This window comes from Tiliqua scincoides, chromosome 6 (assembly GCF_035046505.1).
Source record: "Tiliqua scincoides isolate rTilSci1 chromosome 6, rTilSci1.hap2, whole genome shotgun sequence".
Taxonomy (NCBI): domain Eukaryota; kingdom Metazoa; phylum Chordata; class Lepidosauria; order Squamata; family Scincidae; genus Tiliqua; species Tiliqua scincoides.
The window spans coordinates 40,838,641-40,864,149 of NC_089826.1; the positions used below are offsets into that span (position 1 = coordinate 40,838,641).

The window sequence follows — 25,509 nt, forward strand, 5'->3', positions numbered from 1 at the left end:
GCCCCGCTGCTGGGATGGCGCGTCTCATCCATGTCTATCCCTTAAGGGGAAGGCAGCCGGACCGCAGACTGTGCCACCTCGAGCCGCTGAGCCTCTGAGGTGTGCCCCACGGTCCCGGCCAGGGCCCCGTCTACGTCCTCGTGCCGCCAAGCCCCTGAGGACTGAAATAGGGTTCTGCCCTGCCTATGCCGCCTGAAGGTGCATGCCAAAGTCCCATTCACGCCTCCTAACCTGCACCACCTGCCACAAGGAGGGGTCAGCCTAGTGCTTGACCCCCCCGCTCCCAAACAGGGGCAGAAGCGACTTAATGCCGTCCTGCAGGTCCTTAAGAAAGATGCCTGAGCCTTTCTCCGACAAATGAACACACATCGCCCCTGTACAGGTACGGTAGCGAGAACACAATTGCAAGATGCATTACCACGCTGCCACCAGCGCGAGACACCAAGCCACCAATGCCCTTGGTGATTTTCCTGCGCATCCTTTTAATCTTAGTGCAGCAGAAGGCCCTTCGCCATCCACAACGCTGCAAGAGGTCCGACCAGACCAAGGCAGTACCAGGCAGCCAACGCATAAGGGTGCTGATGTCCTCACGGGCTCTGCTCATCAGAGCCGAGCCAGACCAGACCTCCTGCAAAGGTCATTCTCGCCCAGGTGGAGCACCCAAAACGTCCGGTGGGCAGTTCACATTCAGTAACTCCATCAATGCGGGCAGCAGCTGGCCCCATCTCATCCCCTTCTTGGCTAACCAAGCAACCTGCACTGCCGGGCTGAGGCCCAAGTGCGATCTGAGGGGGGTTGCAGCCGCCCTCTTGCGGGCCCAAAAAGACCATGGAGTGGCCGCAGATTAATACACGTACAGGGCTACCACCGTGTCCTGCAAATGAAAGCAGAGATGTTAATGCAAGGTATCCCTGCTGCTGCTGCCACAGCTTAACACACACCCTGGGCCACCACAGCGTCCTGCAAGATGAAAGCAGAGAGGTTATAGCAAGGCATCCCCTCCAACGCTGCTCCCCCACAGATTGGGGAATACCCGGAACACCAGAGTCACTGAAGTGAACCGTGCAATACTGGTTGACAGAACATTACCCCTTTCCTAGGTGGGGGCAGAGCACCCATTAAACGGTTGCTAATAGAACGTCCCCCTCTCAAAGAAGAAGGGGCCACAAATCCGTAAGGGGGGTTGTAACCAAACAATGCCCCTCCCCCAGGAGCCGGGACAGTGCACCCATTAAGTGGGCTGGTAACAAAACATCACCCCTCTCTAAGGAGAAACGGCTACGCGGGTTGTTAACAGAAACCTCCCCTCTTCCAAAGGCCTAGTGGCATTATGCCCACTAAGTGGGTCTGCACCAGAACACCCCCCTTCTCTGAAAGGAGTAGGGGCAGTACTCCTGGTAAGCACATTGTTGACAGAACACCACCACTCCCACAGAAGTCAGGTAAGCACACCCATTAGGCAGCCTAGTAACAGATCATCGTCCTCCCCTAAGGAGAAGGGGTAGCATGCCTGTTAAGCAGGTTGGTAACAGAATGCCACTCTTCCCTTAAAGGCATAGGGGGCAGCACATATATCTCCTCTCAAGGAGCAAGGGCAGCATGCCCACCAAGCGAGTTACTAAATGCCCTGCTGATGCCCAGGGAAAACATAATATTAAATGCTATACTCTCATATTAAATGCCCCATCCACTCTGCCCCATTCCTTGGGTGCTGAAGCCTGGCCAGGCAGCTTTCAAAGCGGCTCCCACATAGATGGAGTGCTTGCTGTAAGCAATCCAAGATGACCATGGGCTCCCCATATGCCTCTAAATATCCTCCAACTGATGAAGTATTAACAAGGAGGAGGTCAGGTGCCTGGGAAGAGATTGTTGCGGGTGGTTGGGCTGGTGTATCTGTACTGGCTTGCACTCATTGGAGCTCATTTTATGCCCTATACTCATCATTAAGTCCCATTAAAATCAATGGAATACACTCCCAGGAAAGTGCGGACAGGATTGTAGCCTTAAGTCCAGCTATGTCCACCCGCTATGTCCTTATGATACAAGACCCCTTATACTCCTGGGACTTATTTCTTGGAAGTTGGAGCCAGGATCTGAGCCCTATGCTCCAAGCCTCTGCATGCCCCATCAGAAGCAAGCCCCCATTATCCCCCAGGGGCTTACTCCCCATAAAGTGGGCGAGGACTGCAACCCTATGACTGAGTCTCTGTGTGCCTGTTCAGAATTGTCATGAATATGTACAGTTTAGGCCTAGTAGCATTGCAAAGCCTGAACCACAGTAACCCAGTAACACAGAAGGGGCTTGCAAGGGGCTTGCAGTCCTAGCTGCCAGGATTTACAATTCAATGGAAGGTGATAATGTAGCACCTAGGCAGCCAGAAAGACGCCCATCAAGGATGGAATGCAGCTGTAGATCTCCAGGGGGGAGGGAAGAGCTGAGAGGGGGAGCTTCCAGCCCCACTTCCGGAGGACAGGGTTTTTGTTCCTTGTCTCTAGTGAGAGAGGTGGTGGGTGCACATCCTGCCCCACCAGGACCATGTGGCCTCTTAGGTAACTGAGGATCTACAAAAGAAGCTGACCCAGGTGAGAGTCAGAGATTAATAGAGTTAGCCAGTTAGCTTTGTTGTTTTATGCTGATGTTTCCTAGAAGTTTTTATGCCTCTAGCATTTGCTGCCTTTGTAACCTTATGTATTTAATAAAGTAGAAAATCTTTTTACCATGTTGGTTCATTGTCTGTTGGGGACAAAGGTTCAGAATCCTGCCTAGCCGTTCAGCAAGCTACCAAAAATCCTCATTGTGGACTAGAAACTTGAGGACTGAGACTTTAAGTAAAGGAAGTGCTCAGTGCCTACAAGGGATATAGTTAAGCCTAGAGGGTCTCGGGTTCCCTGGACTGAGGCACTGACTCTTACAGGGTGGTGGCAGTACTACCGAACAGGGATCTTTGAGGGCTCTAGGGTTCAGAACCAACAACTCTGAGCACCCAAAACCCTGGGAGTGAGACCCAAATGTACGACAAGAATCAAGCTCCCTTATAGCCCAAGGAGCTTACTCCTTGGAAAGTGGGGCGAGAACTGCGGCCCTATGATCCGGAAGCAAGGCCCCTTATAGTCCATGGGGCTTACTCTCAGGAAAGTGTGTCCAGGATTGTGGCCAGAGTCCAAGGCTCTGCCTGCCTCCTCAGAAGCAAGGCCCATTATAGTGCAAAGGGCTTACTCCCTGGAAAGTGGGGCGAGGACTGCAGTTCTATGGTCCAAGCCTCTGCATGCCTACTCAGAAGCAAGTCCCATTATAGTCCAAGGGGCTTCCTCCCTGGAAATTGTGGTTGGGGTTGCAGCCCCAGCATTTAAGCCTCTGCCTGGCTCCTCAGAGGCAAGCCCCATTATGGTCTCTGGGGCTTATTCGCATGAAAGTGGGTGATGTGGAGGCGCTGAGCTGGCACCCGCCTCCCATGGCGACTCCCCATGTGCGTGATCCTGCATGCAGCAGGGATCCATCCGGGCTCAGCGGGACACCTCCTGGAGCCCCGTGCTGGCCTGCAGCCGCATGCAGGGAGCTGCAGCAGTCCTGCAGCTCGAGCCGCGTGTGGCCAGGTGCCTGCTCCTTGCCGTGCAGATCCTGCTCCCACGTGGAGCGCACTGGGAGCCCTGGGCTTGCCTGCCCCCTCCGCCAACCAGGCCAGGGACTGAGCGCACACTCCAAGCATGTCTGCTTGGAGCAAGTCCCCCCGCACTCCCCGGGGCTTACTCCCAGGAAAGCAAGTCCCTCTGCCCTCCCCGGGGCTTACTCCCAGGAAAGTGTGGGAAACTCGCCGGGGCTTACTCCCAGGAAAGCAAGTCCCCCTGCACTCCCCAGGGCTTACTCCCAGGAAGGGGTGCCTGGACTGCACCTGATCCTTCCTTGGGCAGAGCCTGTCCAAACCCCCATCCCCACCTTACAGATCAAACATGCTGCACATGAGATCCAGCGCAGGAGTCCTCCTTGGGAGTTGCACTGGTCCTAAGGTGGCTGGATGGGGTCAGGTCCACTTTGTTCCCACGGTGCCCACATGCACAAGGAGGAAGAGGGCTGGGTCTCATCCCCTTTTAAAAGGTCCGGTCTGCTGTGGCTGCCCGACCCAGCCCCCTCCCCCTCGGGGAGGGGCTGGAATCTCGTGGCCAGGCCAAACAAACTCCGACCACCTCTTTAAATGGGTGATCGGGATTCCCTTCCGCCTAACTCCAGTAGCTAGACAGCACAGTACTATTCATGTCTACTCAGAATAAGTCCCATTGTGTTCAGTGGAGCTTATTCCCAGGGAAATGTGTATAAGATTATATAGCAAATCTATCTATCTACCTTTTAAAGTGGTGTCGTCTTGTACTTACTGGAGGTAGAGCAACTGTCCCTCTTCATCCCAGCGTGGCATCTTTTCCAGTGGCTTTTGTTGGTGTCTCTTTTGTGTCTTTTTTAGGTTGTGAGCCTAAAAAAGGAAACTATTTATTGTTTAGCTATGTAAACCATTTTGTGAACTATATTTAGTTGAAAGTAGTATACAAATAGTCTTCATAAAGCAATAATAATAATAATAATAATATACAATTATAATTCATCACCAGTTTGGGATTGGAAAGGAGTCATAGGTTTAAAACAAATTACAGGGTGTTCCTGCATATCTGAGTTGGGGGAGGTCTTATACTGAAATCTAACTTTCTTGGCCCAATTTGGGGTCCACACATTACTAACGGGTAGAAATGAATGCAAGTGTTGATACATGCAATTGTAGCTAGTGACGGACATGAGCTGTATTCAACTTATCCTGCACTCCTGTGACCTGTTCACTTCTGCTATGTTGTTCTTGACCTCTAATATTTCTGTCTGCTTGATCAACTCTGATGTAACACTGATCATTTGCAAGCAGCGATGTCATGGCTCTTGTGGCAGCCATTGTTTTAGCTTCTCCACTGTTATAGAGAACCTGGACTGCCTTTGGTTGGGCAGCTGGCTGCTAAGGGAACCCTAGAGACTGAGAATGAAATTTCAGAGTCCATGAGCAACCGTTGTTAAATTGAGCTCCATCTTCTATTCTAAAGTACGATGTACATTTATTATGCAGTTATGATGATGATGATGATGACATGCCTAGGTGCCATGCTCTTTCAAAAGAGACCTTGAAGGTACAGGTCAACAGAGCAGTTTCACAGTATTTTCATGGATATATAAGATAGCATGTCCTGCAAATGCTGTGTGATACATCATAGTATTTTCAGTTTAGGAATAAAGCTGAACATAGTCATCCCTGCTCAACCCTTCCCCTGGACTGCTTATTTGGGTCTGGTGTTAGTGGCAGACACTTCCTGCTCTAGTAGCTGATATGCTACTAATACATGTCACCTGCCCTTGGGAAACTAAATATCCTAGGTCTACTTGTGCCTGACAAGCAGCATAACAACATATCAAGTGGAAATGCTCCTGCCATTGGTGCTAGAGCCAGAAGCCACATAAATATGTGGGTGGGAAGGAGAAAGGAGGCTTGGAGGGTTATTTATAGGTGGAAAGAGGTTTCATTGGTGAGTAGAATGGAATGAATTCACCTCAGGTGTAGAGACAGGAAGGACCAGGGAAGCAATTGGAGAAGGACCAGATGGAGAAGGCAAACTAGGAAGAGGAGGGGTACACCTTGGAGGAGTTGGTAGCACTGAGGGTTAGAGGTGTCAGAATGAGGGTGGTACCCAGGGTGGGGGCCTTCCTGGGTGCAGGGGTAGGGGCCTTCCTCACGTGAGACCCAGCCACCTGTGGCCTAGTCCTGAAAGGCCAGTCAATCCAGTGGAATCATTGAGCACGCAGTGAGAGAGACCACTTTGTTTGTCTGAAAGATTTATGTTTCACCTTTCCTATGCTCAAGGTGGTATACCACTAAAAAAAAATAAAAATACAATAAATAAAAACATTTGAATAAGAACATGTGAATAAAAACATGTAAAATATTTTTAAAAGCAATACAGGATTAAACAATATGGATAAAAAGTCTGACAACAGCAACCACATACAAACAATGGTATAAAAGCAGCAGTAGCAGATAAAAAGGGTCCCAAGGAGATGTGTCCTCCCTCCTCTAAAGCCAAGAGTAATAAATAAGTTTTCAGACCCCTCTGGAAACTATCTAAAGAGGGGGTTGTTCTCAAATAGTCCATAACTGGTTCCAGAGATGTGCCACAACAGAAAAGACCCTGCACATTGCTACCATCCCCTTGGTTTCAGATGGCAGTGCCGTCCTAAACAGGGCCCAGATTGTCATAGGGGGTGTGCAGGATTAGATGGGAGAAGGCAGTCCTTGAAGTATCCTGGTGCTGTGCTGTATAGGGCTTTCAAGGTAAGCACCAACTCCTTTAATTGGACTCTGAATGGAATGGGCAGCCAGTGTAGTCACTGGAGCAGTGGCATGGCAGGCTGAGCCCCAGTGACCAACCAGTCTACTGCATTCTGGAGCTTCTGAACTGTGTTCAACGGTAGCTCCACGTAGAGGGTATTTCAGTATTCTTAACAAGATGTCACTATCAGGGTCTAGGAAAAGGGGGTAATTTGTACCCGGGCCCAGGATCAAAAGGGGGGCCCAGGAACCAAAGGAGAGGGCCCAGAAATTTCCTGGAATATTACGTTTTCCTATCTACTCAAGACTTGTTGCCTGTACGGGATGCTGGGGACATTACTGATCCCACGCGGGTGGGTAGACCTGGGCTCCAAAGACTTTTCCAGCTGTCTCTACCCTCCCCTCACCCTGCTTTGCCCCTCCCTGCCCTTATTCTGCTCACCCATCACCACCCTCCCCCGCTCTGTTTCACACACCCCTTTGCAAAGGGGCCCAAAAGAAATTTTGTACTCCCTGATAAAATACCTCTCAGAGACCCTGGTCACTAGTTCATGGACCACCAAAATCAGATTCAGCTGACTCAGATATGGTCTCAGCTGAGGCACTAGTCAACGCTGGACGAAGGGTACACTGGTTAGAGATGCCACTACTGTGGGATCTAGGAGGACTCCAAAGCTATGAACCTGCTCTTTCAGAGAGAGTGCTACCCCCTCTAGAGCAAGTTGTACATCTAAAACCCTGGTCTTCTGGATCAGGAGGAGGTTTGGTTTTAATTTCAGTTCATTAACCCTTATCCAGGCCCCAACTACTTCCAAGCAGTGCTCTTGGACTTTGACAGCAGCCTGGCAAACTGGTGGAAAAGGGAGGTCCTCATTTTGGTGTCATCTTCATATTGTTGGCACCCAACTCCAAATCCCTGAATTACCTCCCTCAGTGGCTTCATGAAGATGTTAAACAACATAGGGAATAAGATAGAGTCCCTATGGCACCCTGCAAGCCAGCAGGCAGGGTACTGAACAGGTGTCCCCCAGCCTCACAATGAGAGATACTGCCACTTATTGCTCGGATAATTCCAGTCTTTCCACCACTCGCCACTAAGCTCTTTGCTTGAATAAAACCAAAGTTATCAGCTTTCCTTCTGCTTCTCTGCCTTCCCATCCCCTAGCTCTCTGAGTCAGGGCCTAGGAGAGGGGGGTAAAGGGGGTAATTTGTTACTGGGCCCAGGGTCAGAAAGGGGGCCCAGGAACCAAAGGAGGGGGCCCAGAAATTTCCTGGGATCTTACATTTTCTTATATACTCAGACTTGTTGCTTGCATGGGATGCTGGGGATACTACCACGAGCGTGTAGCTGCAGCTACTGGCAACCCATATATGCTGGGTCAGGGAATGCATATATGATGCTCCTTAATACAGTGTCAAACCTGGGAGTCAACTGGCCTGCTACAGTAGCTCTTTGGCTTGTGGGATCCGCTTAGCATAAAGGAACATAGAGGAGTTCAGGGACACAGTTGTGGGACTACAGAAGGATGTTTTGGGGCACACAGGACACTTTCCATTCTAGTTTGAGCCTAAATATAATGATGCTAATTTTCTGCGTTATTTTCTGTATTTAAAAGATTTTAGAGAGACTTAGGAGTGTGTCTGGTTTTCCATAATACTGTATCTAGCTGCCAATGCCACCTGGGTGGGTACACCTGGGCTCCAAAGACTTATCCGGCTGTCTCCAACCTCCCCCCCATCCTGTTCCCCCCACCCCATTCTGCTGTCCTATCACCACCCTCCCCCACTCTGTTTGATCCCTCCCCCTTTGCAAAGGGGCCCAAAAGAAACTTTGTACCCCCTGATAAAATTCCTCTCAGTGGCCCTGCTCTGAGTTATAACTGTTTTCATGGTAGGAGGGAGACCTTGATATGCATATTATGTGCAGTACATATGCAAATCAGAGGTGCCTGTAGGAAGAGGATAATCTGTGACATACTGGAAGGGGCTAGATCAGCTTGGAACTATATCCAAATACAAGTTGGAATATCACCGGTTAGGATCAGGTTTTGAAAGACTGAACAAGGAATAAAGTAGGTCTGTCATTGGCTGGAATATGCTTTCACTTTTTTAAAGGAAGTAGCTCTTTAATGTAGACAAATCAGAGTATTCTTTGCATATATAGTTACTTGTAGTTAATTTTCATTTTCTGATGTGGAAAATGGTGTTACCAAATGCAACACTGTTTAGATAGACAACTATCACGGTTACACTGTCATGAATTTCTTGTATTTGTTCCAGGGATACTTTTTTAAACCACAGGAAAGCTGATAAGTTTTTGGTTTGTACCTTGCAGATCTTTTCTGTTACCAACAACACGGAATGTATGAAGCTGATGCAGGAAATCAAATGTGCATACTGTTCACCGAACGCTCAGAATCTGTTCCACTCCACAGAGAAAGAAGCATTGGAAAGAGAACTATTCTTTCCTTTCCTGTGCAAGGATTATTGTAAAGAATTCTATTACACTTGCAGAAGTCACATACCAGGTAAAATACAGCAACATAGTAACACATGGAATTAATGCATACTTTAATTGCTTACACATTGTGCAAAGCATCAAATATCTGTTCTAGTGTGCTTTTTAGAACAGTAGTACTTATTTACGAGCTAATGGCCCAACCCTATCCAACTTTCTAGCACCGATGCAGCCCCAAGGTAAGTGAACAAACATTCCTTTACCTTGAGAAGGCCTCAGTGTCTGCCCCCCTCGCCACTGGATGCAGCACACACCCCATTGGCATGGATACATGGATGCTGGAAAGATGGATAGGATTGGGCCCTAAGGCTTCTGTGGCCAGAATTGTCACTAAAAGAGAAATTCATTTGTGGGTTCTCAGGCCACATTCAAGAAGTCTAAAAAGTTTCCCAACATTTTGTCCCAACTATGTAAGTCTTTCTCAAGAGAATGGAAAAAGTATACTGCCACCTAAACAACTCCGAACAAAGTATCCCTCCCAACTTCCAAATGGACACTTTATTTGGAGTTTTTTAGGCATCAGTATAGTTCTTCCATTCTCTTGAATGGAAACATAGGGCAAAATGTCGGGAAACTTTTTAGAACATGGCCTGAGAACCCACATGGGAACATGGCCTGAGAACCCACAAATGAATTTCTCTTTTAATACTACTGATAGATTTTAAGAAGATTTGATCATTATGGTTAAGTGTTTCTCTTTGTAAAGTTAACAGCCCAATCCTAACTTGGGCTGAAACTGCGAGGCCAAATGGCCTATACTGTATCCAGCACAAGATAGGTGCCAGCTGGAGGCCAAGGTAAGGGGATATTTTTCTCCTTACCCCAAGTAATGCCGCAGCCACCCCATGGGGCTGCTCGGATCTGTGCCACCAAAATCACTGGTGCAAATCTGAGTAGCCTGTGTAAGGCTGCAGGCCCTGGGAGTGGGGGTTAGGATACAGTATGGGCTGCTGCTACTTCCTGGCCCAATCCACCTACTGTCCCACCCTCCCTCACTCCAAAATGCCCCCCATTGCCTCTATCCCATCTTCCCGCCACCCTTTTCTACCTCATGCACTGTCCTGCCCAGGCCGGCACAAACTAACCCTTTCCCAGAGACATAGAGGCTGAATCAGGCCTCCATGGGCCAGCGCAGGCCACTGACTTAGTTGATTCCAGAATATTCGCAAACATGCTTTATGGAATGTTTGCGATACTTATGGGCTAGTGCAGGAGACCTGCACTGGCCTAGCACAAACTTAGGATTACTCTCTAATTATAGTCACGAGGCATGATATGCAGGCTGTCCTTTTTGATCAGGTTGTGGGCCCATGGGACACCAGGCCTCACCTGGTAGGTACTGCTCATCAGCTGAAGTTGCTTCATTTCAGATTTCAGACACAACCGAAACAAGAGGTTTCAGATACAGCAGGTCCAGGATACGTTCCTGAGAAGCAGGGTCAGATCTGAGCTCTGCAGGACCTGGGAGAGCTCCCAGTGGGTAATCCCAGACATGGCAGATTTGATCTGACAGAGTCCAGGGTATAACTGAGGCCTTATATCCCCAAGCAGTATCTGATGACTACAAGAACCCTGTGCTGCAATAAAAGTTATAAGGAATTGACAAAGGTGGCACTCTGACTTCATAGTGACCTCAGAATCTGCCCTCTGCTGGAGAATTTACAACCATTGGTAAAGCATTCAAACTATGGGGAATGGTCAAAACACACCCCTGGCCTCTGAATTAAATTTCTATTATTTATTATTATTAGTGGTTTGAATCCAAAAGTGCCCTTCCACTCACAAAAGGCTATTTTACATCACTGGAACCATTGTCTGAAAAAAGTGAAAGTAAATCCCAAAATATTGTTCTGCTTTTGCAAGAGCTTGTGCAATCTCATTTTATAAGCAGAAGCATAAGAACTGCTATAGAACGTACCTTTTTTTTTTGAGTGCTATATGAACTCTTCCAGAACAGTGCTAGTGTCTGTTTTGCTTTCACTCACAGTCAGATCCAAGCCTGTACAGTTTTAAATTATCTCCTTGTCATATGTTCGTCCCCTTCCCCAGGTAAGGGAGGCAGCCCCGCAATGGGGCTACTCTATTTAGTGGCGCCCAAAGGGTGCCGCTAAAGTAAAGGTGCTTGTGTAAGGCAAGCAGCCCCCATGAGCGCCTAGGATCCTGCGGATCTTCCTCCTGCCCACCCCCAGGCATGCCTCTGGCATGCCCCCCCTTCCCACATCACACTGGCCTCCCCGCCCCCTCCCCGTGTCACGCTAGCCTCCCCACCCCCCGGAATGCCCCCGTCCCCGCCCAGTTCCGCAGCCCAGCAATCGCAGGCACCGCCGAGCTGCGGAACGTGGGCACCCGCCGGGCGGTGGCTCAGCACCGGCCAGAGCTGAGCCACCTCTGGCGGGAGCCCAGCGGCAAGCCCCGCAAACATGCCTTATGGCATGTTTGTGACTGTGGTCCGCAGCACGGAGGCACAGCACAGACCACAGGATTGGGCTCTCAGTTGCTTCTTTCTTTTCTCCTAATGGGAAAAGAGAATTGTCTGGTAGAGAGAAGTGAGAGGAGCAAATAAATAAAGAAATAAGCACCCAACCCAAATGCATGATCAAAGGAATGGGAAGCCAATAATACAGAAGAACAATAGGTAGTAATAAAGGAAGGTGATGTCCTGACCTCTTTGAAGCACCGAGCTAAAGGGCAATATCAAAGGTCATTGACAGCCTCAGGTGGAATGGCAGCTGCTAAATCATCAGGGAAAAGCCCTAGCCTTCCCCATATTTTCGAGAATCTAGGAACATTAACTTGTAATTTTAAAACATGCAAAATGCAAGATTGAAATCATGAGGCTAGATCAGGACGTGTTCACTTAAATCCATTTCTTTTCCAAAGTTTGTTGTCTTTTTATGGGTCTGATGGTTAGTCATGTTAGGCAAACATATTCAGAAGACTAAAGCATGTTTGCAACTGGTTTTTCAACTTTAGGTGTAAAACGGTAAAATAGTATCTTTTGATAAACACAAGAGACCACAACATAGTAAATGCTATTCTTACTGCATTGTGTGAAAGCCTAGGGACTGTAGACCATGAAATCTATACTGTTCATACAAGGGATACAGTCCAGAGAAGGTTAGGTTGTACTCAAATTCTTTGTCATCAATGGCATTTAGAAACACTTCTTCCTCTGGATTGTGTCTGTACTCTACTATCTTTTTCCCATACCATCCCAAAGTTTTGCGAGTAATTTGTTATCTTCCGAGTGCTTTGACTGAACTTTTCTATTAAACTTTTTTTTTTAACTTTGCCTATATACTGTTGTCCCCTAGTAAAGAATTATGGGCAGCATCCAGTCAACATTAAGTGCCTTTCAGTCCCATTGAAAGCAGTGTGTTAACTCAGTAATGCTTAAATAACTCCTTGGTTTAAGAAGGTCTTAAAAGTACTTAACTTTGGCTGAAACAGAACTCCTTCTTGTTGTTTTAAAAAGTGTCTATGTACCTGTTCACAAAATAAACTGTGATCAGCTTTCTGATATTACATCATTATTATTTTTTTTTTAAAAAAGCTATTGTAAAGCTTTTGTCATTACTCTTTTCATGTTACAGTTGTCATTGTAAATAGTACTCATGCAAAAGAAAGCTGGGCTAATGGATCTTTTAAAAATAATGTACTGCATAATGTTCTGAAAAAATGTACAAATGTAGATTATTAAAATGTACAAATGTACAAAATGTACATTTGTAGATTATTAAAAAAATCTATAAATCTATATTATAGACTTATATAATATATAAAAACTATATATTAAAAAAATCTTTAAATGTAGATTATAATGCCTGAGAGATACCAAAGTCCTGACAGTTTTATGCATACTTTCCTGGGAGTAAGTCCTACTAAACAGTGAAACCAACTTCCAAGTAAACGTGCATTGTGCATTGGATTGTTCTGTTATGGGATAGTATCTATGTCATCCAGAAATTGCTTGGTACAGCTGCATTATCATATCTTAAATTGCATAATAATTTTTTTATGAAATGTGTACAGCTTTTCAAAAAGCAGTCAGTTTTTTTAAATAACTGCATTAATCATGAAACAAAACAAGGCATAGATTAACGTGAAATAAATTCAGAAAAACTTTTTAAAATGCCTATGTACAGTGTATTCTTGATTTCTTTGAACTCTCAGGGATGCAGAACATTTATGTAGTGTTTCCTGATTGACTTGAGAAAACATTCTGAAACGAGTTGCTTTTTCCCTTTGGTGTGGTTTAACATGTATCTAAACTCATTGAAATATGAAAATATTATTATTCTCTTTGTAAACTACAGAGACATTTCTAAGACTTTCGTAGACCAGCTGTTTCTTGCTCTTTATTGCATTCCCCAAAGCAAAGCAGAATAGATCACAGTTGCCAAGACTGCCTGTTGAGCAGTGATAACAGATTAGATTAAACGTTTGGCTCTTGCTGGAGGCCGCCAGGAAGGGTATTTTTTAAAAAAAACCCTATATAAATAATTTTTTTTAAATCAACACATAGAAGGACTGTATTCTGCTAAACTTTAACACTATCTCTTTTTGCTAAAGTCATTGTTCTTGAGGAAAATGTTCTTTCTTATAATGAAAATAATAAGATGCTAAAGGAAGCAGGGAGAGAGTGAGAGCTGAACTGCACAGGAGCTGGAGTCGAAAGAGTCTCACTCCCCAGATCAACATATGTGGTGACGAATGACAAATTTATTTTCCTACAGAGGTTGTGTATATGTAAAACTGCTGAAGTGCATCAAGATGTCAAGTGCTTTTTCTGACCACCCAGGTTGCCTTGAAAGATAACCAGATGAAAACATAACTTTAAGCACTGGACAGAGCACCAGGCTTTGGAGGAAACAGCTTACACACTGCGGCATCAACTAGAATAGGATTTTTTGTTACATCAATCAGATGCTAATAATCATTCTAATGACTTCTTCTGGAAGTGAGCCACACTGCCAAAAAATTACACACCAGTGTCCAAGTGAGTTGACTGATTTGTTTGACTGATTGACCATGGACACGTGTATTAGTGTTTCCTAAAAGTGCTGTGATGAGATTCTGTTCCTCCTTCTGGGACAAACAACTAGTGTCTGAATCCCAAAGCAACATGACTTTTAAAAGAGAAAAAAATAAGAATCCTTACCAGAAAACTTGAGTAGAAAGGGAGTGTGTTTCATTTCCACCATCTCTTTCTAAGAACAGCACACTGTTTTCACAGGGGATATGGAGATTTATAATCTTGCTGAAAACGGAATGTTTCTGAAATTGGCTTTATTCAGCTGACATATTTATTGCCTTTTTGAGAGGTGCACGCACACACACACACACACACGTCACAAAGTAGTGAGCAAAGTTTTGAGTGCAGCAATTTTCAGGATGAATGTTAAGCAAAACAAAGGCCAGAAGGGGGGAGAAAATGTGGGACATGATGTTGAAGGCCCAAAGTCTGCTGTTTGTAGCAATCTTAAGATGGAGTCCAGGAGGTTTTAGACTGTTGCTGCAGTCCTGTACACACTTGCCTGACGGCATACCTATTGAACTGAAAGGAACTTACTTTTGAGTAACAATGCCAGGATTGCTCTGTAAACTGTGCAAGATGCAAAACAGATTTCAGGCTGCCCCAGGTCTGTTCCTGGGTACATAAATTAAAGCAGGGGTACTCAATACGTCGATCGCAATCTACCAGTTGATCGCGAGGCAAAATGAGTCAATCGCAGTCTTCTCTCCCGTCTAAGCATCCCTGGGAGTGAGCCCTGTCCTGGGAGTGAGCTCCTGTCCACGCCTCCCTGGGAGTGAGCTCCTGTCCACGCATCCCTGGGAGTGAGCCCCGTTGACTCTACTGGGGCTGACTTACCTTTCCCCTGTTTTTGCACTGGTATGTATGGAGATCTGCCCCCACCCTCCCAATGTCAAGGGGTTTTGCACTGGTCTTGCTGTGATGTCTATATAGAGATCTTCCCTCCCCCACACCTTTCCCCTGTTTTTGCACTGGTCTGTATAGAGATCTGCTCCCCCCCCCCCCACTTGTATTGGAATCAAGGAAGATCTGGTGAGGAGGTAGATGTGGTGTCAGATGTGGTGCCCCTTTAAGGGTAAGGCCTGGGCATCCAGCATAGTGTGCTGCACAGCTGCAGCCACTTGAAGGCAATAGGGCCCTCAGGGATATAAGAGCACCTGAGGCAGGAAGGGCTCCACTTATTTATGTGAGTCAGCCTTTTCCTACATGAAGATCATTAAGTCCAAGTACTGTTCCACCATGACTGATGAACATTTGGAAGTGTGCTTGAGGCTGGCTGTCAGCAGCTACTGTCTGGACTATGCATCCTTGGCTGATTCACTTCAGTGCAAGTCATCAAAGTGAACTCATTACAAAAAATGTTTATAGTTAATTATGTTGTGTTGTGCAATATTGGCTCATGCGGTTATGCATGGTACACCAACATACATTGTACACATAAATGTTATATGTTACGATGGCGTGAACATTGTAAAAAAACTCTGGTAGATCTCTGGGCCTTGCTGGGTTTCAAAGTAGCTCTCAAGCCAAAAAAGTGTGAGCACCCCTGAATTAAAGCACTCTTCCTCTATTATTTTTAACTATGAAGGCCAGCAGTTTCTTGATTCTGTCTCTAACATTACATGGAACATAGGTAGAGAGCAAAAATAACGATAAATGTGGTGGTACTTAAATTGACAAAGTTGGAGGATAAGGGCGCAATCCTACCCCGTTCTGGAACAGGCAAACCAAGAGGCTTGCGCTCTATCCAGCACATGATATGGGTCCAAGGCGGCTCATCCAGAGGCAAGGGGAAACTTTCCCCCTTACCCATGGGTAAGTCGCCCTTGCCCCAATGGATCTCCTTGGACTTGCGCCACTTCCTGAGGTGGTACAAGTCCAAGGAGAGTGGAGCGACTTCAAGCTGCTCCAATCTCCCTGGGAACAGGGATTGGGATCCAGCATAACTGCTGGATCCCAGTCCCGCCTCCTGCTCCCCACCCACCCACCCCGGGGCTGCCTTCTACCCACCCTCCCCTGCCCGCCCCCCACCCTGGAACACCTCCCTCCTGCCTACCCCAGAGCCTTGCGTCGGCCCAGCCTTCCTCTCAAGGGACTTACACCAGCCCATGGGTGCCTCTGGATAGTGTCCTAAGTGCTTAAACTGGTAGAGTAAATAGAAGCTAAACTGGATGGTAGTACTCAGCAGTTGGTGGGCATGTAGCCTCCAAAAGCTAAATCTCATTTTTAAGTGGTAGTAGGTTATGTTCCTCCAGTTTTAGGATTCCTATCTTGGATGGTTAACTTCATTACTCTCTAAAATGCACAAAAATCATTGTTAGATTTTGTGAGATATCTGACAGCCCAATCCTCCAGGACCGTAACAGTGTTCTCAGGCATTCGGCTCTGGCAATGGTCTTTGCAAAAGTGCCATAAAGCACTTTGGGACAGCCAGGAAGAGGCTGGCGCTGGCACAGAGACCACCGACAGTGGTAAATTTGCCACCAAGCAGTATGGACACATTCCGGGGCGGGCAGCAGGCAAGATTGGGATTAGGATTGGGCTGCCAGAAACATTCAGCAATAAGGGGTTTACCAAGAACACTGAATTTGGCTGCAATCTTATACACATTTTCTGGGAGTCAGCCCCATTGAACTCAGTGGGACTTACTTCTGAGTAGACCTGCCTAGGCTTGTGCTGTTAAAAGATTTTTGGGTAGCTGCTCTAAGATGTTCTGACAACTGGTTTCAGAGGTGTGGTGTCAAAACAGAGAAAGCCCTACATCTTGCTGCCATACCCCTGGCTTCATTTGGTAGTGGTATCCTGAGAAGCTGCCTCTCTGATGACCTAAGGGGATGTGCAGGAATATATGGGGGAAGGCAGTCCTTGAGGTATCCCAGTCCTATGCCATGTAGGGCTTTAAAGGTCATAACCCACACCTTGAATTGGCTCGGAAAGTATCAATTTGTGCTATAATTGTATGAACATGAGAACATAAGAAGAGCCCCGCTGGATCAGGCCAAAGGCCCATCTAGTCCAGCTTCCTGTATCTCACAGTGAAAATGTACAAACATTGCCCCTTTCCATTTGCTAGTTAAGTAAAATCAATATTATGTAAAGTTATTGTTTAATATTATACAGAAATCATAAATGTCTGTGCATATAAAACTATAAGGGTTTCTATCTATAGATTCTGATGTTCATAAGATGGAAACATTTATTTTTTTAATTCTCAAGCATTTACCTGATGTGATTATAATCATATTGCTAACATATCAGAAAGCAATAAATCACACGGTTTCCTTTTACTTATTTGCCCATATTAAATGCAGCTTTCTCCTGCAGAGCAGAGAAGCATGTTCAGAAGTTGCTCGTTTTCAACCCACAAGTAATCCATTTGTTATCTTCAGCTATAAAACCTCAAGATTAGTCAATATGCTAAATATTTTTTCCTGCCCTTTTTAAGGTTTCCTCCAGACTACAGCTGATGAGTTTTGCTTCTACTATGCAAGAAAAGATGGTGGCTTGTGCTTTCCAGATTTTCCAAGAAAACAAATTCGAGGACCAGCTTCTAACTATTTGGATCAAATGGAAGAATATGGCAAAATAGAAGATATAAGCAGGTTCATAAAGATAAATACTATTTAATCTGAGAAATCTTTGTGGCTTTGACAGTGAGTTGAGTCAAATACAGTGAGCATTCTTATCCTCCCGTTTTTGGTGTCACCCAGATGTTTCTTTCCCTTGCTGTTGCTCACAGTTCATTCTTTTTTGATGTATCAAATTCTTCTGATGCTCTTTTAACCATGTCCTTAAGCATACAGGCCTTATCATTTGATAAGTACTGCCCATAGAAATTATTCCATTAGGTTGACTCCTTTTGTGTTCTTTGTCAAAACTTTTATGCAGTTCTTAATTTAAATTTGAATACTTTGAAATTTAAAAATTAAACATTGCATTTAAGTGATGTTTTGGTGCAGCAGTATAAATATGCACTATTATGCACTTGCCAACATCTGATTTCAACTGATAAAGTACTCAGGTAGTATTTTCTGAAAGTCTTTGCATTTTGCTTTGGATTTTCTTATCTAGTAGAACATTTTGATCTGCATGTTGAAGTGCACTTTTGGTTTTCATGTGAAACCTGACTTGCAGATCGGAGTGATAACAAGCTTTGGAGAGACCCGCAGACATGGCTGCAGGCCTCCCGGACCCTCTCCGAGGGCTGTAGATCCTCCTCTCGGTAGGGAAGACAAGCCCTTGGGTCCCTATGGTGCTGCAATCGCTGCAGCATGGTCAGGGCACATCACCCCTCCCAGTCCCCACCTCTGCCAAAACTTACCAGTGGTTCTCGAACTCCCAGAGAGTTTGAGAACTGCTGCCCTAGGTTATTGTTATATGCTCCCCACTTCTGATTCATGAACAGTTCCATGAGTAGCAGGACTAGTGAGACTAGATTCCTTTAGAGCAGGGGTGCTCAATAGGTGGATCGCGATCTACCGGTAGATCGCGAGGCAAAATGAGTAGATCGCGGAGTGCCGACCCCCCCTTCAGGTGCCTCTGGGAGGAAACGCCGGGAGTAAGGCCCATTGTACTCAATGGGGCTTACTCCCAGGTAAGTGTGGCTAGGATTGCAGCCTCACAGCCTAATCCTAGGCATGTCTACTCAGGAGTAAGTCCTGTTATACTCAGTGGGGCTCAAGGTACACCAACATACATTGTACATATAAATGTTATATGTTATGATGGCACGAACATTGTAAAAAAAAAACTCTGGTAGATCTCCGGGCCTTGCTGGGTTTCAAAGAAGCTCTCGAGCCAAAAAAGTGTGAGCACCCCTGCTTTAGAGAGCACTGGAAACCCACGTGGTCTTTATGAAATTGACGTCATTAAATAAGCAAAATCCACTGGAAGCAGCAAATCCCCAATTTGAATACTTTGAAATTATTCAAAGCACACTCAATCTCCAAACTGCATCCCCAGTTCCAGTTAACTACAACTGGAAATGCTCATTTTTCTCACTGCCTTTCTGTCCCCAAGCTCCTGATTTGTTAGTTTTTTCTGTCCCTTCCCTTCAGTTGGTGGACTGTCACCTTCTCCAGGCACTGTGTGTCCTCTCCAAACAGCTGAGACTTGTCCACAATCAGGAGACCATCTTCTGTTATTAGCTCCAATGGATGAAACATTAAGCACTGTCCTGGACTATTGGCCTTTATTTCACCCAACAAAAGAATGGACATGCACAGCTATAACACCAAGTTAGCATATCCCTGCCATTCACCGCCTATCAGATTTAAAGCCAGGACATTTCCCAAAGTAAATATGTGATGCTGCATTTTATCCTTATTTGTCCTACAGAATACAGTTCAACTATCCAAGCAAATAGTACTAGTAGGAAATCACCTACAGCTGCAAATTGCTTTTTTCAAACCAAATTTAATGCAGAAAGATGGTAACTTACAGCTATTGCGAACAAATACAAAAAAAAAATTGTTTTTAACTCTTTTTTAGGAAACACAAGCACAACTGCTTTTGCATTCATGAAGTTGTTAGTGGTCTGAGGCAACCTGTTGGAGCAGTACACTGTGGAGATGGATCACAGCGCTTGTTCATCCTTGAGAAAGAAGGATATGTAAAGGTTCTCACTCCTGAAGGGGACATAGTCAAGGAACCATTTCTGGATATACACAAACTTGTTCAAAGTGGAATTAAGGTTGGACTTCTTTTATTTACTGTTATCTGTCCAAATTCATTTAATTTGACACTTTCTGCTGCTTCAATTCTTGTTTAATTCTCTAAGTTTAAAGAGAAAAATAACATACACATTTTTTTGAAAGGAAGACCCCAGCTAAGAGATGTCTCTTCTGAAAACTTTAGGAAAAGATTGTGACCTCAATATTAGTCATGCTTGAGGTTCACTGAATCCATTTGGACTGAAAATAGATCTGTTTACTTGCAGCCCAATCCTATCCACACTTTCCTGAGAGTAAGCCCCATTGACTCTGATGGGACTTACTTCTGAGTAGGCATGCATAGAATTTGGCTCCCAGTGAGTAAAACAACCATAGCTCAGTGGTAGAGCCCATGCTTTGCCTATTTAAGGCCCTAGGTTCGGTCTCTGGTATCTACACTTAGCAAAGGATTTCAGGTAGCCAGTTAAGAAAAAGACATGACCCTGACAGCTTGGAGAACTGCTACTAATCAGAGTTGATAATTCTGGGCTGGAGGGTCAAAAGTATAACTCACAGCCCAATCCTACCTAAACCCCTGTACAGTGATGTAGAGGTGTCAGTGCTGCCTTCACTGCATCCCACAGATGAATTTTGACTGCTGGAGGTCTCCTTCAGGTCTCCATTTGTCCTCTTGGGTCAAGGTAAGCCCCAGCAACTGCTATCAACTTGGACCCACACTGGCAATATTGCTGACCCAACGACCCATATAGGAGGATCAAGCCTGTGCAGATGAATCAGGTCCAGGAAGGAAGTTTGGATTTGGCTGCCGAATCTGCCCCCCCTGCTCATCCCCCACCACATCTTCCCCCATTCTGCCTTCCCCCCACCCTGTTCCACCTCCTCCTGCCGCATTCCACCTCCTACACAGGGCTTACCTCTTTCAGCTTTCTTTCCAAAAGCCACCAAAGTACACTGGAAGGCTTCAGCATTCCTCCCAGCACGGTGGCAGCTTGCGTTGCTACAAAGTAGTTTACAGCTGCTTTGTGTAAGCCCGCACCAGCAGAACGCGTGTTCCACCAGCACTCTTTTTAGATAGGATTAGGCCATTGGTATATGACAGCTTCATATATTAATATGTTCAACTTTTCTGGATTGTAGCCTGTGGTTTTTCTTTATCATATTTATTTGTAATAAATAACTGAGCAGTATTATGCCCACAATTATATAATTGGAATGTAGGTCACTCCTTTGTCCTTTTTGTCCTCTTTCACTAAATATTGTGGGCCTTTTGAGATATTTCTACAGAAACAGTTTTGGCCTTCTCTCTGTATCTCTCTATTTGTTGATGCCTAATTCTGCCAATAGTTCTGGTTGCTGGATACAGAAGGGGGAGCTCTCACTTCATCAGCTGTTTAAGAGGATAGTTCTGTCTTGTTCTGTTGATGCACAATAAGATAGAACCATGCTTTGTTCTCTGTAAAGTCTATATTGTGTGGTCTTTTTTTCTAATCTTGACTGCATGTTGCATAACATGCTCAAGGAAAACTCATTTTGCGTTAGTACATTCATCTGTGGGCAGCTAAAACTTCCTTTTGCTTTTAATTGATTAAAAATATACATAATGGTTTTAATATAATATAACTTAACATGCCTTCTAAAATGTTCTAAAATTTTCAAAATACATTCATATTATCACACAGTTGTGCATATTCACGAGCAGAAAGCACTTGTATCATCATGTTGATGTATGACAAACGGAATTACACTCAAATTAAAAGCATAATGTAAATAAATGTCCTTACAGAATCATTCTTAGTATTGGAATAGATAAGTTCACTGTAAAATCAATCTCTGTAAATACCTACAGTTTGAAGGATCCAACTTACTATTGATAACCACGTGGGACAGATGGAATTACTCTGTGGACTATATTTAAATGAAAATTTAACTTCATATAATCCAAAAAGAAGACCCAATTCCTGGAGGAAGTAGTGGTATTTTTTGTCCCTGCAATAGCACACTCATTTGAGGACAATTGAAATTCCTTTAAAATCAGTTGAAAGATTAAGTTGAAAACTGAGCAGTGTAATGACATCATTATTCTTCAGTATGTTAACTTCCTATATGGCACTCTGCAGACCGAGAAAAAAATATCCAGTGGTAAGTCCACTGTTAAGGAACAACACAAGACAATGAGGCATATTAACTCTTGGAACCTCTTTTGGTACTATCGCATCAGCCTTTATTTTTTAAAATTTGCGTACGACTTTTCCAAATATGTTGCCCAAAGCAATTTAACAAACATGTTAACAGCGTGATCTCAGAAATTATTTAAATGTAAAATGGCAATTATGTTTTGTGGTTAGAGTTGGCATAGAAGGTTACATTACGGATTAGTAATCATAATCCAAATGTGTATGCGCATTTTTGTTGTGTTTATCTTCTGGGATCACCTGGCTATGTACAATTCAAATGTGGTAACAAGGAATCCAAACCACAGATATCTTAATGAGGAGAACTCCACCTGCCTTGCACTGAAATTCATGTTTTGATGTATCTCCCTGTGTAAATAATGATAATGAGGGAATATTCCCCTGTTGGTATGTTAACAAGTCACTCCTTTAACCATTTTGACTTGCCAACAGGCCTAACAGCTGAGAGAGTGAAGCACTTCCTTGATGTTGCCAGGTTACCTCATTATAGGGCTCTCTGTTGTGAGAGTATGCTACAACTTTGAATGTTGACTGGGAACATTTTCCCAGTCATGTAAAGGGCTGGACATTAAACAATCTCAAAATATTATTTGGGAAATAATGAAAATTACACAGTGCTTACCATTCCAGCTAGAACTTCCATGAAGAATACTTACAGTGCCAGAGGGGCATGTGGAGTGAGAGTGGCAGGTGAGGCAGAACCGCCGTACTATGGTCCACAAAAAATAGCCACAGCCTCCCCTGCAACTGTGCATGCAGAGTCAGAAAGCGAGCAGAGTGCGTGTGCAGTCTCAGGGGAGGTTGAGGCTATTTTCTGTGGACTATGATAGGACATTCTGCCTCACCTGCCTTCCCCATGTCTCCTCAGTGCCACCTGAAGCATATTTAGAAGTTCCACTGAATTTAAGGTTCTACTAATGTTCCACCAAATTCAATAGGATTTAATTCCTAGCAAGTGTGCTTAAGATTGCAACCTTAACCTGCTACCACATATTAATACACTTAGAAAAAAATACTATTGAACTCAATGAAGCTTAAGTGTGAGTTAATGAACATAGAATTGATGCAATCCAGAAACATTTAATCTCTGCTCCTACCACCTGATCTCACAATTTGTTTTCAAAGCCTCCAGAGGAAGCTACTTAGGGGGAAAGTGACTCTTGCTCTACCATGTCCACTATTTTTGTCTACTCTTTCTTTTAAGCAACTTTCACATCAAATCCCAAGCATTTAACTTGGAATTTGGAATTCCAAATGGAATTTTACAGTAGAGGTTTTAGAGATATGATCAATGAGTTGTTTCAAGGAAATTTCTCCAACAAATCTAGTGAGTATGTAGAATACAGATAGAGTAGATGTGAAAACTCCTGGAAAAGTGCCCTTACTGTACTATGCAGCCCAGCCCTAAGGTTTACTCAGAATTAAGTCATTTTATTGAATCTTGTTCTGAGGTAATCATATACAGGATCACAGCCACAGATCCCAAGCCTAGGTGTCTAAGTGTGTCTACTCAAAAGTACATCCCATTATAATCAGTGGGGCTTACTCAGGATTGCAGCCTGAATAGAACCTTCAGAGCCTGATCTAATCCTTGCAGTAAAGAAGTGCCTACAGGATATATTTTGAATGTTGTGTGCATTGTATGTAAAAATATTACTAGAGAAATACATTGAACTGCCTGCAGAATACATACAGTATACATTAGTACAGGGGAACCCCATATCCGCAGATCCCGTATCCATGGATTAAATTATCCATGGATTGGGTCTGAGCCTCCAGTATGCACCTCACGCATGTCCCCTCTGGAGGTAAGGTTTCTTCCAGTTTTTCCATGACTTAGCTCAGACTAAGCTTGGCAGAGGCTGGGGACAGATGTCCTTGGCCTCTGCTGAGTTCATAAGCCACTTCGGAGGTTAGGGGAACAGAACTTGCCTTCGGAGGGGGGGGGCCAGCTCCCTAGGACTGTGGGGACAGGTGTTCGGCCATATCTGAGGTTTCAGAAATCTGTGGGGGGGGGATTTCCAGAACAGAACCGCCGTGGATAAGGGGGCACATCTGTGTACATTTTGGTATATAGCAATACTACTTTATATTATCCAGTTGAACTGAATAAGAATGAATTTTTTACAATTGGAACTTTCAACATTGCATGCTTTAAGACGCAATCATGAACTGTACAATGAGCATTTTCATGTCAAGCTAAAGTTGGCAATTTGTTGCATAAGGGACTTGTATACCGAGTATGCATAGATATCTAGAGTTTTGAGTTGAGTTATAAGATCTGCAAAAAGGAGTATGATATAAAGCAAGCCGTTCTTTATACCCCACCCACCTTCAGACAAAAGTTTTAGAACAAAATGTATGCCTTTGAAACGTACAAAGCTATTGTATCAAAGTTACATTGTATTGAGATCAACCGTTTAAGTAATGATAGTAGTGTTTTAATAATAAATCTAATGAAAGCAACATGATAAAAGCACAAAGCCTCTGCGGAGAATGAAAGAAACCCCCATGAAAGAGAAAACATATGTCAGGGAAATGATACTGAAGATAGGCTAAGAATATATGAGCTAGACTCCTTGACCCCAGCCACCTTCTGCTCCCCTCCAGGCTATGAATTGTTTTTGCTTGTCACAATGGCTTAAATTTTAATAGAAAGTTTCCCTAAATCTTGAACCACATCTGCTTCTTTGTTTCTTTCCACATCAAATTCCCCAGCGAAGCTAGCTGTACATGCTTCAGTGTTTCCACTCCTTTTCTTTTTTTCCTTTTGGAAATAGAATATTCTTATATGATTCCTTTTGAAACCGTTGCAGTAGTTCACAGTTTGCCACAATCACAGTAAATGACAGATGGATGCAGAGGTATTTCAACTATGCAAGCTCCGTTTTGAAGTCAATTTCTTTCTGTTCTTTCAGATGCTCACATTTGGGTATATGCCCTGATGCAAATCAAGAGACTTCAAACAGTTTCTGTTCTTGCACTCATGATTAATATGATTTGGATAGAGCTATTTCAATGAAGAACAACAATGAATAACTAAGGCCTCAATCCTGTCAAGGCTTTGCCCTGCTGAAACTAGCATTCCAGCAGCACAAGGTGCTTTAATGCTGCATGAAAGTGGGCTGCTGTTGTGTGCTTCTTTGCCACAAGCAGTGGCACAGTATGCAGCAGCATCGCCAAAGGTCTCTGCCAGCACCAGTAAGTTGGCAGTGGAGGCATGTCATGGGCAGGGAGGGGGAGTTTAGAGAAAGATCGGCGGATGGAGGGGGTGGATCTCAATGGCATTCACCAGATCTTATTCCCTCTTTCTCAGTCCGCCCTGCCCGTGATCACAAACCCAAAGTGGGTCACGATAACTGTTTTTACCTTTTCCGAGGCATGGACAGCCCTAGAGATGGGCCCACAGGGCTCCCCACACCCCCCTTCCTGAGGCTGGTGCTGGCTGTGGTAAGTTTTAAAAAGCCCTTTTGTCTCCGGCAGCAGTGCAATCGTGGCACTGCCATCCCCCTGCCCCCACAAATACTTAGAGCGGTTCCCAAACTCCAAGAGTTTGAGAATCACTGTGCTAAGGGATACAGGAGGAGACCGATGATGCCCATCATATACAGTAAGCTGCCACCCAAGATTGACAATTATCAGGACTGCTTGTGCTCTAAGTGTGTGCCATTTTTTTGTGAGTCCATTACTAAATACAGTGACTAGGGCCTGCTAAATACAGTGACTAGAACCATTGACTAGG

General features: G+C 44.7%; 1 protein-coding gene across 1 annotated transcript in view; it reads left to right on the forward strand.

The window, feature by feature from the left end:
- The window catches only part of HHIP (hedgehog interacting protein), a 104,620-nt gene that overhangs the window by 14,446 nt on the left and 64,665 nt on the right, over positions 1–25,509 (forward strand). The window contains exons 2-4 of the mRNA XM_066632522.1: positions 8,686–8,878; positions 17,349–17,505; positions 19,394–19,595. Coding sequence (XP_066488619.1) covers positions 8,686–8,878; positions 17,349–17,505; positions 19,394–19,595 — 552 coding nt within the window. The remainder of the gene's footprint in view (positions 1–8,685; positions 8,879–17,348; positions 17,506–19,393; positions 19,596–25,509) is intronic.